This window comes from Nicotiana sylvestris, chromosome 8 (genome assembly GCF_000393655.2).
Source record: "Nicotiana sylvestris chromosome 8, ASM39365v2, whole genome shotgun sequence".
Lineage (NCBI taxonomy): Eukaryota > Viridiplantae > Streptophyta > Magnoliopsida > Solanales > Solanaceae > Nicotiana > Nicotiana sylvestris.
The window spans coordinates 169,982,209-169,998,310 of NC_091064.1; the positions used below are offsets into that span (position 1 = coordinate 169,982,209).

General features: G+C 40.0%; 1 protein-coding gene across 4 annotated transcripts in view; it reads right to left on the bottom strand.

Moving 5' to 3' along the window:
• LOC104233856 (K(+) efflux antiporter 4) overlaps window positions 1-16,102 on the bottom strand; it is a 36,926-nt gene that overhangs the window by 14,480 nt on the left and 6,344 nt on the right. For all 4 annotated transcript variants that reach the window (XR_011401550.1, XR_011401549.1, XM_070153171.1 and 1 more), the window contains exons 13-15: window positions 15,493-15,589; window positions 13,827-13,880; window positions 13,141-13,236 (exon numbers count right to left, since the gene is read on the bottom strand). Coding sequence is in view for 2 of the 4 variants with exons in the window: in XM_070153171.1 (XP_070009272.1) it covers window positions 13,141-13,236; window positions 13,827-13,880; window positions 15,493-15,589 (247 nt within the window). In the remaining 2 variants the exon portion in view is untranslated. The remainder of the gene's footprint in view (window positions 1-13,140; window positions 13,237-13,826; window positions 13,881-15,492; window positions 15,590-16,102) is intronic.

Sequence of the window (16,102 nt, forward strand, 5' to 3'; positions counted from 1 at the left end):
GTCGCCATCCTGGATGAGACAATGCTTCACCTGTAGACTTAGGGATGGAAACCGAGGACAATGAAGATATAAAAGCATAATGGGGAGATGACAGACGATGATAACTCAAACCAACATAATGAGGATTAGGGTTTAGTGTGGTCCGTATACCTTTTCGAAGTGCAATCGGTGTACTAGGAGCAGGATCCGCAGTAGGAGCCGTGTCAGGTGCAGGACGAGAACCAGATGGGCCTGATGTAGGGCGCGAACGACGATGATAAGTCAAGAGTGGTGTTCCTGTGGCTGGGGAACTAGGAGGGATAACACTGGACTCCTCAAAAGTTGGTATGGGTGAAACCTCTGTGGTTGAAGGTGGAGGAGGATTACTAAACTTCTCAAAAGTCGGTATAGGTAAGACCTCAGATATGTCATGGTGGTCAGCAGAAGTGACATCAGTTGTGAAGAAAGGTTTAGACTCGAAAAATGTGACGTCAGCTGACATAAGGTACCTATGAAGATCAGGTGAATAACAACGATATCCCTTCTGAACACGAGAATAACCAAGGAAGACACACTTGAGAGCACGAGGAGCTAACTTATCTTTCCCCGGGGCTAAGTTATGAACAAAACATGTGCTCCCAAAAACCCGAGGTGGAAGAGGGTATAAGGCTGACTGGGGAAACAATATTGAATGTGGAATCTGACCCTTGATGGGAGATGAAGGCATCCTATTAATCAAATAACAAGCTGTGAGAACTGCATCGCCCCAAAAACGCAGCGGAACACGAGACTCAATTAGAAGTGTGCGAGCAGTCTCAATAAGGTGCCTATTCTTTCTTTCTGCAACCCCATTTTGCTGAGGGGTATAAGGACAAGATGTCTGATGAATAATTCCATGAGAAGACATAAACTGCTGAAACTGAGAAGATACATATTCTAAGGCATTATCACTGCGAAAAATGCGGATAGAGACACCAAATTGGTTTTTGATTTCAGCACAAAAACTCTGGAATATAGAGAATAACTCAGAACGATCTTTCATTAAGAAAAGCCAAGTACATCTTGAGTAATCATCAATAAAGCTAACAAAATAACGAAATCCCAAGGTTGAACTGACTCTACTAGGACCCCATATATCAGAATGAACCAAGGAGAAAACAGACTCTGCATGACTCTCAACACTACGCGTAAAGGAAGCTCGGGTATGTTTCCCAAGCTGACACGACTCACAATCTAATCTAGACAAACTGGATAAACTAGGCACCATCTTTTGAAGTTTGGATAAACTCGGATGTCCTAAACGTCTGTGGATTAGATCTGGAGGATCTGTAACTAGACATGTTGTGGAAGGACTGAGCGAGTTAAGGTAGTAAAGACCTTCTGATTCACGACCTGTACCAATTGTCCGTCCCGTACTGCGGTCCTGCATAATAAAAGAATCATCAATAAAATATATACCACAATTGAGGGCACGAGTCAAACGACTAACAGATGCAAGACTAAAAGGACAACCAGGAACATAAAGAACGGAATCTAGGGTGATAGAAGACAATGGGTTGGCTTGTCCAACTCCTTGTGCCTTAGTTTGACATCCATTGGCTAAAGTAACAGTAGGAAGAGACTGTGAATATACAATATTCGACAAAAGTGATTTATTACCAGAGATATGATCAGAAGCGCCTGAGTCCATGACCCATGGTCCAAGAGTACTAGACTGGGAAACACAAGCAAAAGAATTACCAGCAATAGGAGTGTCAGTCTGGGCAACTGAGGCTACTTGTGGAGATGTTTGCTTACTTGCTCGATACTGAAGGAGCTCATTATATTCTTCTTTAGATACAGAAAAGCCCTGGTTACCTGTAGTCTCGCTCTGAGCAACGTAGGCATTTTTGGGTGGACGGCCATTTAAGGAATAACACATTTCGCGAGTGTGTCCAAGTTTGTGACAATAAGAACACTTGGGTCTAGATCTCCCAAAACGACCGCCTCCTCGTCTATTCTCCATAGCTTGAGATGCCCGAACATCCACTGTCTGGATGCAAGAACAGAGAATCAAGTATCTGTGATGAAATCACTGGGTGACTTGGTGCTGCAGCAAGGCGAAGTAATCGAGAGAATAATTCATCAACTGTAGGGACAGTCGGACTCGCCAAAATCTGGTCTCGTACTGAATCAAGATCATGAGGAAGTCCAGCGAGTGTAAGAACTAGAAACATTTTCTGTCGCTGCTCTTGTTGTTTTGACACACTAGCAGAAACTGGCATCAATGTCTCAAATTCCTCCATGACTGCCTGTACCTGACCCAAGTAAGTAGACATATCTAATTCTTGCTTCTTTAAGTTTGTCATCCGTGATATCACATCATAGAAGCGAGATATATCATTAGTGTATAACGTACGAGCCTTTGCCCAAACCAAATAACATGTCTGGAATGGCCGAAACAAAGGCATCAACTTAGAATCAATAGAACGCCACAAGATGCTACATAATTGAGCATCAATTTTTGCCCAAAGCGCTATCGCCTTTTCATCTCCTTCGCTAGACTGTTTAATCAGATGATCTTGCACACCTTGACCTTTACACCACAACTCGACAGATGAAGCCCAAGCTAAGTAGTTTGAACCTCCCATTAAAGGTTCCGAGGTAATCATAACATTAGAGTTTCCAGAACTCATGCTTTTAGACCCAAAAACATCAATTCCCAAAGACATCTTGTAAATTATTACCAAATAAGAGAAATAATCAACTGTAATCCACTGAAAATAGAGTAAGGAACAATGAACCAGAATAGTAAACTACTGTAGCAGTTGGAAAGCTACTGTTGCAGCCGGAAAATATTCAAAGTGGTCGGAATGAAATAAAAACAGTAGGGGTATGATCGGAATTACCAGAAGACCCAACTGTTCTGAAGGAACTTTTTCAAAAAATGGCCGGAAGTCCACTTTTTTTTTGAAATCACTATTCACGCCGGAAAAATAAAAAAGTGGTCGTAATTTGGTGTAACCTGGATGGGTAGGCTCGGAATTGCAAGGAAAACAATCTGTCCTGAAGAGTCGTCGCCAAAAAATGGTCGGAAGGTGGCCCACGCAACGTTGGAACTTCGCTGGAAACTTTTCTTTGGACAACTACAGTACCGCCGGAGATTTTCACTGGGATTTGGTCGCCGGACAGTGACTACTCTTGTGGTAGTGTTGGATTTTGTGCACAACACTGACCGAGACAAAGCAGACGCAAAACAACTTTTGAAAGTCGCTGGAAAAAAGGGTTCCGGTGACTGATTTTACTTCCCGGAATCACTGGAATTTATGCACAGCGATAAATCTCTCACGATAGCTCTGATACCATGTGAGAAGGCACGGGAGAAAATATGATGTATTGATATTGTATGTGATGCAATACAAGAGGTGCTATTTATAGCTACTCTATACAAAGGGGATACTACTCCTATTCCAATGTGGGACAATTACATAGCTATCTTTAACAGTTGTATTCTTAAGGGACAGTTATTGGTTAAGATTTGATAATTATTCTGACATTCTGAGAACTTGTTTAGTTTCAGGTTGATCAAAAACAATTTTTTCTGTAAATTCTCTTTTTTGACCAAAACTTCATTCGCTCTGCGTGCTAAATATTTCCAAGCATAGTCTATAATGATTTAGTTGGGATGGGATGGGATGGGATGGTGGAAACATTTAGGTTTTGAAGATCAGTTGCAATGGTAAGCTACCTGCAGTTTGTTCTATTTGTCATCAATTGATGTGATAGACCTTTTATTTGTTTGAAGATGGTAAAGTTCAAGGTCATGAATATTTTACCTTTGTGGAGTAAAAATTTGATTCACTTAGCTTACAAATAAAACAATAAAAGGACTGCATCAAAATGTGTAGCTTGTAATCAATTATAGTTATATTTTAGAGGTAAAATAGGACTGATTTAATTAAGTTCACCGAGTTATAATACAATCTAATCATGGTCTGGACCATTAATGGGATTAAGAATGATTCTTATGTGCCTCCTGAAAAAGTAAATTAGCGTATAAACGGAAATATAAACGAAACAATAGTTAATTCGAGCCCACTGAATTCACAGTGTTTCCTTAAAGAATTTAACCCCCTCCTAGTACCCAAGGTTATGGATTATTTCCTCCCAAGATAGAACGAATTACACACTGGTGTAGTGGTACTTCAAACCCCAGTGTTTCAGCGAACACAAAGTTCGGTAGCAAATCACACTTACGGTTGCTTGCTTTGAAGTTAAAAAAAAACAATGCAGAACAAGGGAGGAGAAACTCAGAAATCGTATGGAAATTCTGAGAGGAGTGACTGCAATTTATAGCCAACGTTGAGTTCAAACTGAAGAGGAGATCAATAGCTCTCTATTTCGGTCTCTTTTCTCTAACTGCTACTGCACATATTTATAGTGCAGTCAACTATTAAGAGACTGACCTGCTGCCACCCATTTGTCCATGGTGGCTGAAGCACTAGACTGCTATTGGAGCACTTGGCCATGGTGGGAGGAGCACTAGGTTGTTAATGGAGCATGCATTAGGCTGCTAATAGAATTGGTGGTACAAATACACGGATTGGAACATATCCGTTACACACGCGGATAATATTACGTTAATATTTACTATTAACAAATAAATTTGGTCCAAAAGATTAATTTGGACCAAGAAATTAATTTATTTATTAACAAATAAATTTGGTCCAAAAAATAAATTTGGCCGAAGTCGAAGTCGAAGTCGAGCCGAGCGACGACGGCGGCGCGAGGCTTGCCTTCTTCTTAACTCTTTAAAAGCTACAAGAAGAGCAATTGTATATATACCTCCAAAAACCTTTTCCTCTTTCAATATGGGACAATGTCTCATTGTCAAGAGGGGGAAACTTAAAATTTCACTCAAAAATTTCATTTTCCCTCCATTTCCCATTCATCCTCTTTTAAGCTTATTCTTTTGCTTAAAAAAGTCAACAATCCCCCACATGAATAGGGAATGGCTATATCACGGAAGTATGCATGAAAAAACTGTGTGATTCGTAAGCAATGATTAATCGCATCTGGATAAGTAGGTTTCCCTTTGAACTTTCCGTAGTGAACTTATGTCGGATATACTCGGTCAATCGGTAGATTTGATATCTTTGAACCGTCGATCTTTGGTGTATACCTAGACAACGATAAGTCACACAATCAACCCTTAACTGTCTTTGGTTCTCATTGTTGTGTTCGTTTCAGCCATGAACACCGCCTGGTTTCATAAGTGCATAGAGAACTGGCCTTACAAAATTCTACTTGAAGCGGCTAACACTTCACACTTACATAGGTGATTCCTAAACGTGTCATCCCGTAGATACACTATTTGATATACCCCGTATCAAACTTAGAAATCATTAAAAACCCTTAATGTTTTATCCTTGGTAGTGAACATTGTCTCATCACGAGAATGGACTAAAATTTTTGTTGACAATGTTGAACCGTCATTAATGACTTTGTTTGATCTCCTTGAACCTAGATCTTGGGATCTCCAGTCTTCTAGGTAGAGTTACCGCCACAATGACTTGTTCTCGGCCATAGTCCCATTCCCCTCGATGATTTCTCAACTACCTCTCTAGTTAGGCCTTTTGTAAGTGGATCTGACACATTATCACTTGACTTTACATAGTCAATCGTGATAATTCCTCTAGAGAGAAGTTGCCTAACGGTTTTATGTCTTCGTCGTATATGACGAGATTTACCGTTATACATAACGCTCCCAGCCCTTCCAATTGCCGCTTGGCTATCACAGTGTATGCATATTGGTGCCAACGGTTTGGGCCAAAATGGAATATCTTCCAAGAAATTCCGGAGCCATTCAGCTTCTTCACCGGCTTTATCTAAGGCTATGAACTCAGCCTCCATTGTAGAGCGGGCAATACATGTTTGTTTGGACGACTTCCAAGATACCGCTCCTCCACCAATAGTGAATACATATCCACTTGTGGACTTCGAATCAGTTGAACCGGTGATCCAATTTGCATCACAATATCCTTCAATCACCGCAGGATATTTACTGTAGTGCAAATCAAAGTTTTGGGTATGTTCTAAGTATCCCAAAACTCGTTTCATTGCCATCCAGTGAGATTGACCTGGATTGCTCGTGTATCGACTTAGTTTACTTATAGCACAAGCTATATCTGGTCGTGTACAATTCATGATGTACATTAAGCATCCCAACACACGAGCATAATCCAATTGTGATATGCTTTGGCCTTTGTTCTTTGCTAGTGCAAGATTCACGTCAATTGGAGTCTTTGCAACTTTAAAGCCCAAGTGCTTGAATTTTTCAAGTACTGTCTTAATATAATGAGATTGTGACAATGCCAGGCCTTGAGGAGTCTTTTGGATCTTAATCCCCAGAATTAAATCTGCAATTCCCAAGTCCTTCATATCAAACTTGCTAGTTAGCATACGCTTAGTAGCATTTATGTTGGCAATGTTATTACTCATTATCAGCATATCATCCACATATAGGCAAACAATGACTATGTGATTTGGAACATTTTTAATGTACACACATTTATCACATTCATTTATCTTAAAACCATTTGACAACATTGTTTGGTCAAATTTCGCATGCCATTGTTTGGGTGCTTGTTTTAGTCCGTAAAGGGACTTAACAAGTCTACATACCTTATTTTCTTTACCTGGAACCACAAACCCTTCAGGTTGTTCCATGTAAATTTCTTCCTCCAACTCTCCATTTAAGAAGGCCGTTTTAACATCCATTTGATGAATTTCAAGACCATACACTGCAGCTAATGCTACTAACATCCGTATGGACGTAATTCTTGTAACTGGAGAGTATGTATCAAAGTAGTCAAGACCTTCTCGTTGTCTCTATTCTTTGACTACAAGTCTTGCCTTAAATTTATCAATAGTACCATCATCTTTCATTTTCCTCTTAAAAATCCATTTAGAACCCAAAGGTTTATTTTCAGGAGGAAGATCAACCAATTCCCATGTATGGTTGTTCATGTTGAGATTTTTAAGCAAAAGAATAAGCTTAAAAGAGGGTGAATGGGAAATGGAGGGAAAATGAATTTTTTGAGTGAAATTTTAAGTTTCCCCTCTTGACAATGAGACATTGTCCCATATTGGAAGAGGAAAAGGTTTTTGGTGGGTATATATACAATTGCTCTTCTTGTAGCTCTTAAAGAGTTAAGAAGAAGGCAAGCCTCGCGCCGTCGTCGTCGCTCGCTCGGCTCGGCTTTGGCTTTGGCCAAATGATCGATCGATTGATTAATTTTTTGGACCAAATTTATTTGTTAATAGTAAATATTAACGTAATATTATCCGCGTGTGTAACGGATATGTTCCAATCCGTGTATTTGTACCACCAATTCTATTAGCAGCCTAATGCATGCTCCATTAACAACCTAGTGCTCCTCCCACCATGGCCAAGTGCTCCAATAGCAGTCTAGTGCTTCAGCCACCATGGACAAATGGGTGGCAGCAGGTCAGTCTCTTAATAGTTGACTGCACTATAAATATGTGCAGCGGCGGTTAGAGAAAAGAGACCGAAATAGAGAGCTACTGATCTCCTCTTCAGTTTGAACTCAACGTTGGCTATAAATTGCAGTCCCTACTCTCAGAATTTCTATACGATTTCTGAGTTTCTCCTCCCTTGTTCTGCATTGTTTTTTTTAACTTCAAAGCAAGCAACCGTAAGTGTTGTTAGAGATAGCTATGTAATTGTCCCACATTGGAATAAGAGTAGTATCCCCTTTGTATAGAGTAGCTATAAATAGCACCTCTTGTATTGCATCACACACAATATATCAATATATATCATATTTTCTCCCGTGCCTTCTCACATGGTATCAGAGCTATCGTGAGAGATTTATCGCTGTGCATAAATTCCAGCGATTCCGAGAAGTAAAATCAGTAACCGGAACCCTTTTTTCCGGCGACTTTCAAAGTTGTTTTGCGTCTGCTTTGTCTCGGTCAGTGTTGTGCACAAAATCCAACACTACCACAAGAGTAGTCACTGTTCGGCGACCAAATCCCAGTGAAAATCTCCGGCGGTACTGTAGCTGTCCAAAGAAAATTTTCCGGCGAAGTTCCAACGTTGCGTGGGCCACCTTCCGGCCATTTTTTGGCGACGACTCTTCAGGACAGATTGTTTCCCTTGCAATTCCGAGCCTACCCATCCAGGTTACACCAAATTCCGACCACTTTTTTATTTTTCCGGCGTGAATAGTGATTTAAAAAAAAAACAAAAAAAGTGGACTTCCGGCCATTTTTTGAAAAAGTTCCTTCAGAACAGTTGGGTCTTCTGGTAATTCCGATCCTACCCCTACTGTTTTTATTTCATTCCGACCACTTTGAATATTTTCCAGCTGCAACAGTAACTTTCCAACTGCTACAGTAGTTTACTATTCTGGTTCAGTGTTCCTTACTCTATTTTCAGTGGATTACAGTTGATTATTTCTCTTATTTGGTAATAATTTACAAGATGTCTTTGGGAATTGATGTTTTTGGGTCTAAAAGCATGAGTTCTGGAAACTCTAATGTTATGATTACCTCGGAACCTTTAATGGGAGGTTCAAACTACTTAGCTTGGGCTTCATCTGTCGAGTTGTGGTGTAAAGGTCAAGGTGTGCAAGATCATCTGATTAAACAGTCTAGCGAAGGAGATGAAAAGGCGATAGCGCTTTGGGCAAAAATTGATGCTCAATTATGTAGCATCTTGTGGCGTTCTATTGATTCTAAGTTGATGCCTTTGTTTCGGCCATTCCAGACATGTTATTTGGTTTGGGCAAAGGCTCGTACGTTATACACTAATGATATATCTCGCTTCTATGATGTGATATCACGGATGACAAACTTAAAGAAGCAAGAATTAGATATGTCTACTTACTTGGGTCAGGTACAGGCAGTCATGGAGGAATTTGAGACATTGATGCCAGTTTCTGCTAGTGTGTCAAAACAACAAGAGCAGCGACAGAAAATGTTTCTAGTTCTTACACTCGCTGGACTTCCTCATGATCTTGATTCAGTACGAGACCAGATTTTGGCGAGTCCGACTGTCCCTACAGTTGATGAATTATTCTCTCGATTACTTCGCCTTGCTGCAGCACCAAGTCACCCAGTGATTTCATCACAGATACTTGATTCCTCTGTTCTTGCATCCCAGACAGTGGATTTTCGGGCATCTCAAGCTATGGGGAATAGACGAGGAGGCGGTCGTTTTGGGAGATCTAGACCCAAGTGTTCTTATTGTCACAAACTTGGACACACTCGCGAAATGTGTTATTCCTTAAATGGCCGTCCACCCAAAAATGCCTACGTTGCTCAGAGCGAGACTACAGGTAACCAGGGCTTTTCTGTATCTAAAGAAGAATATAATGAGCTCCTTCAGTATCGAGCAAGTAAGCAAACATCTCCACAAGTAGCCTCAGTTGCCCAGACTGACACTCCTATTGCTGGTAATTCTTTTGCTTGTGTTTCCCAGTCTAGTACTCTTGGACCATGGGTCATGGACTCAGGCGCTTCTGATCATATCTCTGGTAATAAATCACTTTTGTCGAATATTGTATATTCACAGTCTCTTCCTACTGTTACTTTAGCCAATGGATGTCAAACTAAGGCACAAGGAGTTGGACAAGCCAACCCATTGTCTTCTATCACCCTAGATTCCGTTCTTTATGTTCCTGGTTGTCCTTTTAGTCTTGCATCTGTTAGTCGTTTGACTCGTGCCCTCAATTGTGGTATATATTTTATTGATGATTCTTTTATTATGCAGGACCGCAGTACGGGACGGACAATTGGTACAGGTCGTGAATCAGAAGGTCTTTACTACCTTAACTCGCTCAGTCCTTCCACAACATGTCTAGTTACAGATCCTCCAGATCTAATCCACAGACGTTTAGGACATCCGAGTTTATCCAAACTTCAAAAGATGGTGCCTAGTTTATCCAGTTTGTCTAGATTAGATTGTGAGTCGTGTCAGCTTGGGAAACATACCCGAGCTTCCTTTACGCGTAGTGTTGAGAGTCATGCAGAGTCTGTTTTCTCCTTGGTTCATTCTGATATATGGGGTCCTAGTAGAGTCAGTTCAACCTTGGGATTTCGTTATTTTGTTAGCTTTATTGATGATTACTCAAGATGTACTTGGCTTTTCTTAATGAAAGATCGTTCTGAGTTATTCTCTATATTCCAGAGTTTTTGTGCTGAAATCAAAAACCAATTTGGTGTCTCTATCCGCATTTTTCGCAGTGATAATGCCTTAGAATATGTATCTTCTCAGTTTCAGCAGTTTATGTCTTCTCATGGAATTATTCATCAGACATCTTGTCCTTATACCCCTCAGCAAAATGGGGTTGCAGAAAGAAAGAATAGGCACCTTATTGAGACTGCTCGCACACTTCTAATTGAGTCTCGTGTTCCGCTGCGTTTTTGGGGCGATGCAGTTCTCACAGCTTGTTATTTGATTAATAGGATGCCTTCATCTCCCATCAAGGGTCAGATTCCACATTCAATATTGTTTCCCCAGTCAGCCTTATACCCTCTTCCACCTCGGGTTTTTGGGAGCACATGTTTTGTTCATAACTTAGCCCCGGGGAAAGATAAGTTAGCTCCTCGTGCTCTCAAGTGTGTCTTCCTTGGTTATTCTCGTGTTCAGAAGGGATATCGTTGTTATTCACCTGATCTTCATAGGTACCTTATGTCAGCTGACGTCACATTTTTCGAGTCTAAACCTTTCTTCGCAATTGATGTCACTTCTGCTGACCACCATGACATATCTGAGGTCTTACCTATACCGACTTTTGAGAAGTTTAGTAATCCTCCTCCACCTTCAACCACAGAGGTTTCACTCATACCAACTTTTGAGGAGTCCAGTGTTATCCCTCCTAGTTCCCCAGCCACAGGAACACCACTCTTGACTTATCATCGTCGTTCGCGCCCTACATCAGGCCCATCTGGTTCTCGTCCTGCACCTGACACGGCTCCTACTGCGGATCCTGCTCCTAGTACACCGATTGCACTTCGAAAAGGTATACGGACCACACTAAACCCTAATCCTCATTATGTTGGTTTGAGTTATCATCGTCTGTCATCTCCCCATTATGCTTTTATATCTTCATTGTCCTCGGTTTCCATCCCTAAGTCTACAGGTGAAGCATTGTCTCATCCAGGATGGCGACAGGCTATGAGTGACGAGATGTCTGCTTTACATACAAGTGGTACATGGGAGCTTGTTCCTCTTCCTTCAGGTAAATCTACCGTTGGTTGTCGTTGGGTTTATGCAGTCAAAGTTGGTCCCGATGGCCAGATTGATCGACTTAAGGCACGTCTTGTTGCCAAAGGATACACTCAAATATTTGGGCTAGATTACAGTGATACCTTCTCTCCAGTGGCTAAAGTGGCATCAGTTCGCCTTTTTCTATCCATGGCTGCAGTTCGTCATTGGCCCCTCTATCAGTTGGACATTAAGAATGCCTTTCTTCATGGTGATCTTGAGGATGAGGTTTATATGGAGCAACCACCTGGTTTTATTGCTCAGGGGGAGTCTCGTGGCCTTGTATGTCGCTTGCGTCGGTCACTTTATGGTCTAAAGCAGTCTCCTCGAGCCTGGTTTGGTAAGTTCAGCACGGTTATCCAGGAGTTTGGCATGACTCGTAGTGAAGCTGATCACTCTGTGTTTTATTGCCACTCTGCTTCAAGTCTATGTATTTATCTGGTAGTCTATGTTGATGATATTGTTATTACGGGCAATGATCAGGATGGTATTACTAATCTGAAGCAACATCTCTTCCAGCACTTTCAAACTAAGGATCTAGGCAGATTGAAGTACTTTCTAGGTATTGAGGTTGCTCAATCTAGCTCAGGTATTGTTATTTCTCAAAGGAAATATGTGTTAGGCATTCTTGAGGAAACATGGATGACAGGTTGCAGACCTGTTGACACGCCAATGGATCCGAATTCTAAACTTCTGCCTGGACAGGGGGAGCCGCTTAACGATCCTGCAAGCTATAGGCGGTTGGTTGGTAAATTAAATTATCTCAAAGTGACTAGGCCCGACATTTCTTATCCTGTGAATGTTGTAAGTCAGTTTATGAATTCTCCCTGTGATAGTCATTGGGATGCAGTTGTCCGCATTATCCGGTATATAAAATCGGCTCCAGGTAAAGGATTACTGTTTGAGGATCGAGGTCATGAGCAGATCGTTGGGTACTCGGATGCTGATTGGGCAGGATCACCTTCTGATAGACGTTCTACGTCTGGATATTGTGTTTTAGTAGGAGGAAATTTGGTGTCCTGGAAAAGTAAGAAACAGAATGTAGTTGCTCGGTCTAGTGCAGAAGCAGAATACCGAGCAATGGCTATGGCAACATGTGAACTAGTCTGGACCAAACAATTGCTCAAGGAGTTGAAATTTGGTGAAATCAGTCGGATGGAACTTGTGTGCGATAATCAAGCTGCACTTCATATTGCATCAAATCCGGTGTTTCATGAGAGAACTAAACACATTGAGATTGATTGTCACTTCGTCAGAGAAAAGATACTCTCAGGAGATATTACTACGAAGTTTGTGAGATCGAATGATCAACTTGCAGATATTTTCACCAAGTCCCTCACTAGTCCTCGCATTGATTATATATGTAACAAGCTCGGTACATATGATTTATATGCTCCGACTTGAGGGGGAGTGTTAGAGATAGCTATGTAATTGTCCCACATTGGAATAGGAGTAGTATCCCCTTTGTATAGGGTAGCTATAAATAGCACCTCTTGTATTGCATCACATACAATATCAATATATCATATTTTCTCCCGTGCCTTCTCACAACAACATTGCTTCAAAAAGGATAAATATATGAATTAGCTTAAGTAAAAACCCACAAAAACCAATATAGCGCTATTACTACTTTATTCTTTCAGGTGTACCAATAAAAGAACAGTTAAAGTTTATCTTTGCATCAGTAATTCAATACCAGGCAATACATGTCTTCATCAGCAATATCAAACATGTATAAGTTTCTATTCAAATATCAGATAGGCCTAATGATTTTATTTACTAATGCCCGTTGACATCATGATGCTTCTTGTCCCTATGTTTATAATGACTAAACAAATATCATCATGAAGTCTTTTTTTATGAGAAATACCAAAATGAAGTCTTACTTGTTCAAGAGTATGTTGGGCAAGATCAGTTGTTGAAATCATCACTCCAGCAGCAAATGAACCCAACTCTAAGCTTAGACCTAGCTTGTCACTGCACTGAAATTGTACAAACAATAGAAAAAACAGTTATTGATAGGATAAACAACAAAATAATTGGTTCTCAGCATGCACCAAGAAAAAGAAACAAATTCATCATGCACCTCTCAGAATAAAAATGCAAGAATTCAATTAATATGCACTATAAAGGAAATTCTCTGAAGAAATTGGAACAAAATAGCAAATGGAATCATGAAAATTTGCAGGCCAAGCATGACCAAGCTGTTCTGAGCTCTTCTTGACTGCAGCACAGTTCAGGAGCTGTTTGTGAAGAACTCAAGAGTTCAGCACTAGGATACTATTGGCAATATGAACATATAGATGTGAAGAGCTTTCAAAAAGTGTTTCTATTCAAAAATGATTAAAAAAAAAAAGGAACGTATCTAGCATTATAGACATATTGAGCAGGACATAATTAATTTTAAACTCCAATTCCAAAAGTCCAAGCTATGAATCTTACCAAGGGATATAGAGAGAGGTCTGGTCAACAGGAAGTAATGCATAACCAGAAAGCAGAAAGAAAAGACAATCCAAATGTATATTCTCTTATAGAAGTTCAAAAGAGCTTAGTTACAAGAAGAATAACCAACCCAAGCTACAAGGAGGCAAAATGCCACTGAAGCCAATTGATACAGTTCATTGGTCTGCAAAAAAAGGACATAATTAAAACTTTCAGACAAATCATAAGTATCTGTCACCAATGCCCACAAATCGTCATGAAATGAAAACTAAAAAAATCAATATCAATGGTGCAGTTGAAAAGCTTTCAGTGCCAACATAATAATGGATAGAGCATATGATAAGTGCTTTCGGCGCCAACTTAATAATAATGCGTAAACTAAGTGCACCTCGTATTTTGTGGAGTATATTAACACTTAATATTTAGAATTGAGACTTAGTAGAGTGATCATTGATTCTCGATACTTAATTACGTATGTACTACAGTATTGTAACAGACAAAGTATTGGAGAATAACTTCCATATTATTGCAAGAAGCAACAGGTATAAATACATGTATATAGCGTTCCAACTATGGAGAGAATCAAAAAAAAGGAAAACCTTCAAATCTTCCCTATAAATATGCTTCTATAACACTCCTCCTCAATGCCTTTTGTGAACAAATCGGTTAATTGCTGTCTTGTCTTCATGTAGCCAGTGGAAATCTAAGTTTTCCTGAATCTTTTTACGAATAAAATAACAGTCAGCCTCAATATGTTTAATTCTTTTACAATATACCGGATTTGAGGCAATATGTATAGCAACTTGATTATCACACGGAGCTTTACTTAAAAGATGATTTATCCACATAATCTCACACGTAGACTGTGCCATAGCTCTATACTCGGATTCTGCACTAGACCATAATACAACATTTCTTTTCTTATTTCTCCATGAAGCCAAGTTTCCACCAACAAAGACACAATAGTCGGTAGTAGACCTTCTATCAATCTTAGAGCCAGTCCATCCACATCTGCAAAACACTCAATGTGAGAACTAGGCCACACCCTTAGGTGCTATATTTTCTGGCTCGCTTGACTCATCTCGGTTTTGTTAATTAGCTTCAGACTCGTCTAAGTTTGTCACCTTGAATTCGAGAGGAGGAGGAGGAGGAGGGAGGCACGGTGTTGAAAGTCAAGGGTGACACCCCACCATATAAATGGGTCAAGCCGCTCTATTTTCTAGAGTATGTTCGTAATTCTTTATGTTCTACAGAATATCCAGACTTATAAATAGGTAGTAGGTGTATTTTGTAAGAATTACGTTAAGATCAGTCAACTAGTTCTCTCTAATTCTTGCTTTGATCTACTGGTAAAAGTGCAGCGTGTGACCTGTGAATTAGGCGCATGTTACAGTTTCGACCCCAATCACCGACAAATGCATGGTATTTAAGTGAAGAAGGGTAGACGTGTGGGCCCATTATCCATCGAGTTTCGAACTGTATGCCACCGACCCTCAGGGCTTCTTGGTTATAACAACTACTACTACTTCGCCTCAATGCCAAACAAGTTGGAACGGCTATATGAATCCTCACTGACTATATTATCCATTTAAGTCTCGCCTAAGGCCAATATAATACAAAATAAAATAAAAGTATTAGAAGTTCTTAATATTTTTTACTGATGTATAAGTCTCTGAAAAGCAAAACAACTCCTAGAAAAGCATCAAAAAATTCTCTTTAATTTTTCCTCTCTTCCACAAATCTCAGAAAGTGCTATTGGTTAACAAATGAAATTTTTTTAGTTAGGAAGTTCATACCTGTGATGATAAGCTTATCATCAGCTTCAGGAACCATGGCACACATGTCCGTGATAACATTGACAAAATAGCCAAAAATGAGAGCAACACGACCAACCTGGCTGATAGATGAATCAGTATAATGCAACAAATAAGTAGGATTGGTGCAAAAATAACGTCAAGCAAGAGTCTCAAACAATTTAAAGCACCAAAATTCCAGCAGTACTCCCTTAGCATCTCCTTTCAGACCTTCCACATTTCCCAGAATTTGCATTATGGGGACAAACAACACGGTGCTACGCCACTATAGGTAGTAAGTACAGTATATGCCAACTATGTAATATATTAGGCCCACCATAATACAATATCATTTGAGTTACTTTGGTGTCTATTACAATACCATAAAGAAAGGCGCATGGAAACTGACATTTCTGCTGCAACGCAATCATTCCAACAAGAAATGTAACTTTTAGTAACAGAAAGTAATTTTTGGAAGCTCATCCCAATTATAAGTAAATTTCTCCTTAACAAAAGTGCCAAAATCAGTCCTCTTTACAAAAGAACAATCAATAAGTATGTCATACTTACAGACTCGCCATGCTGAATATTTAGAGATCGCCATCATTTAAGC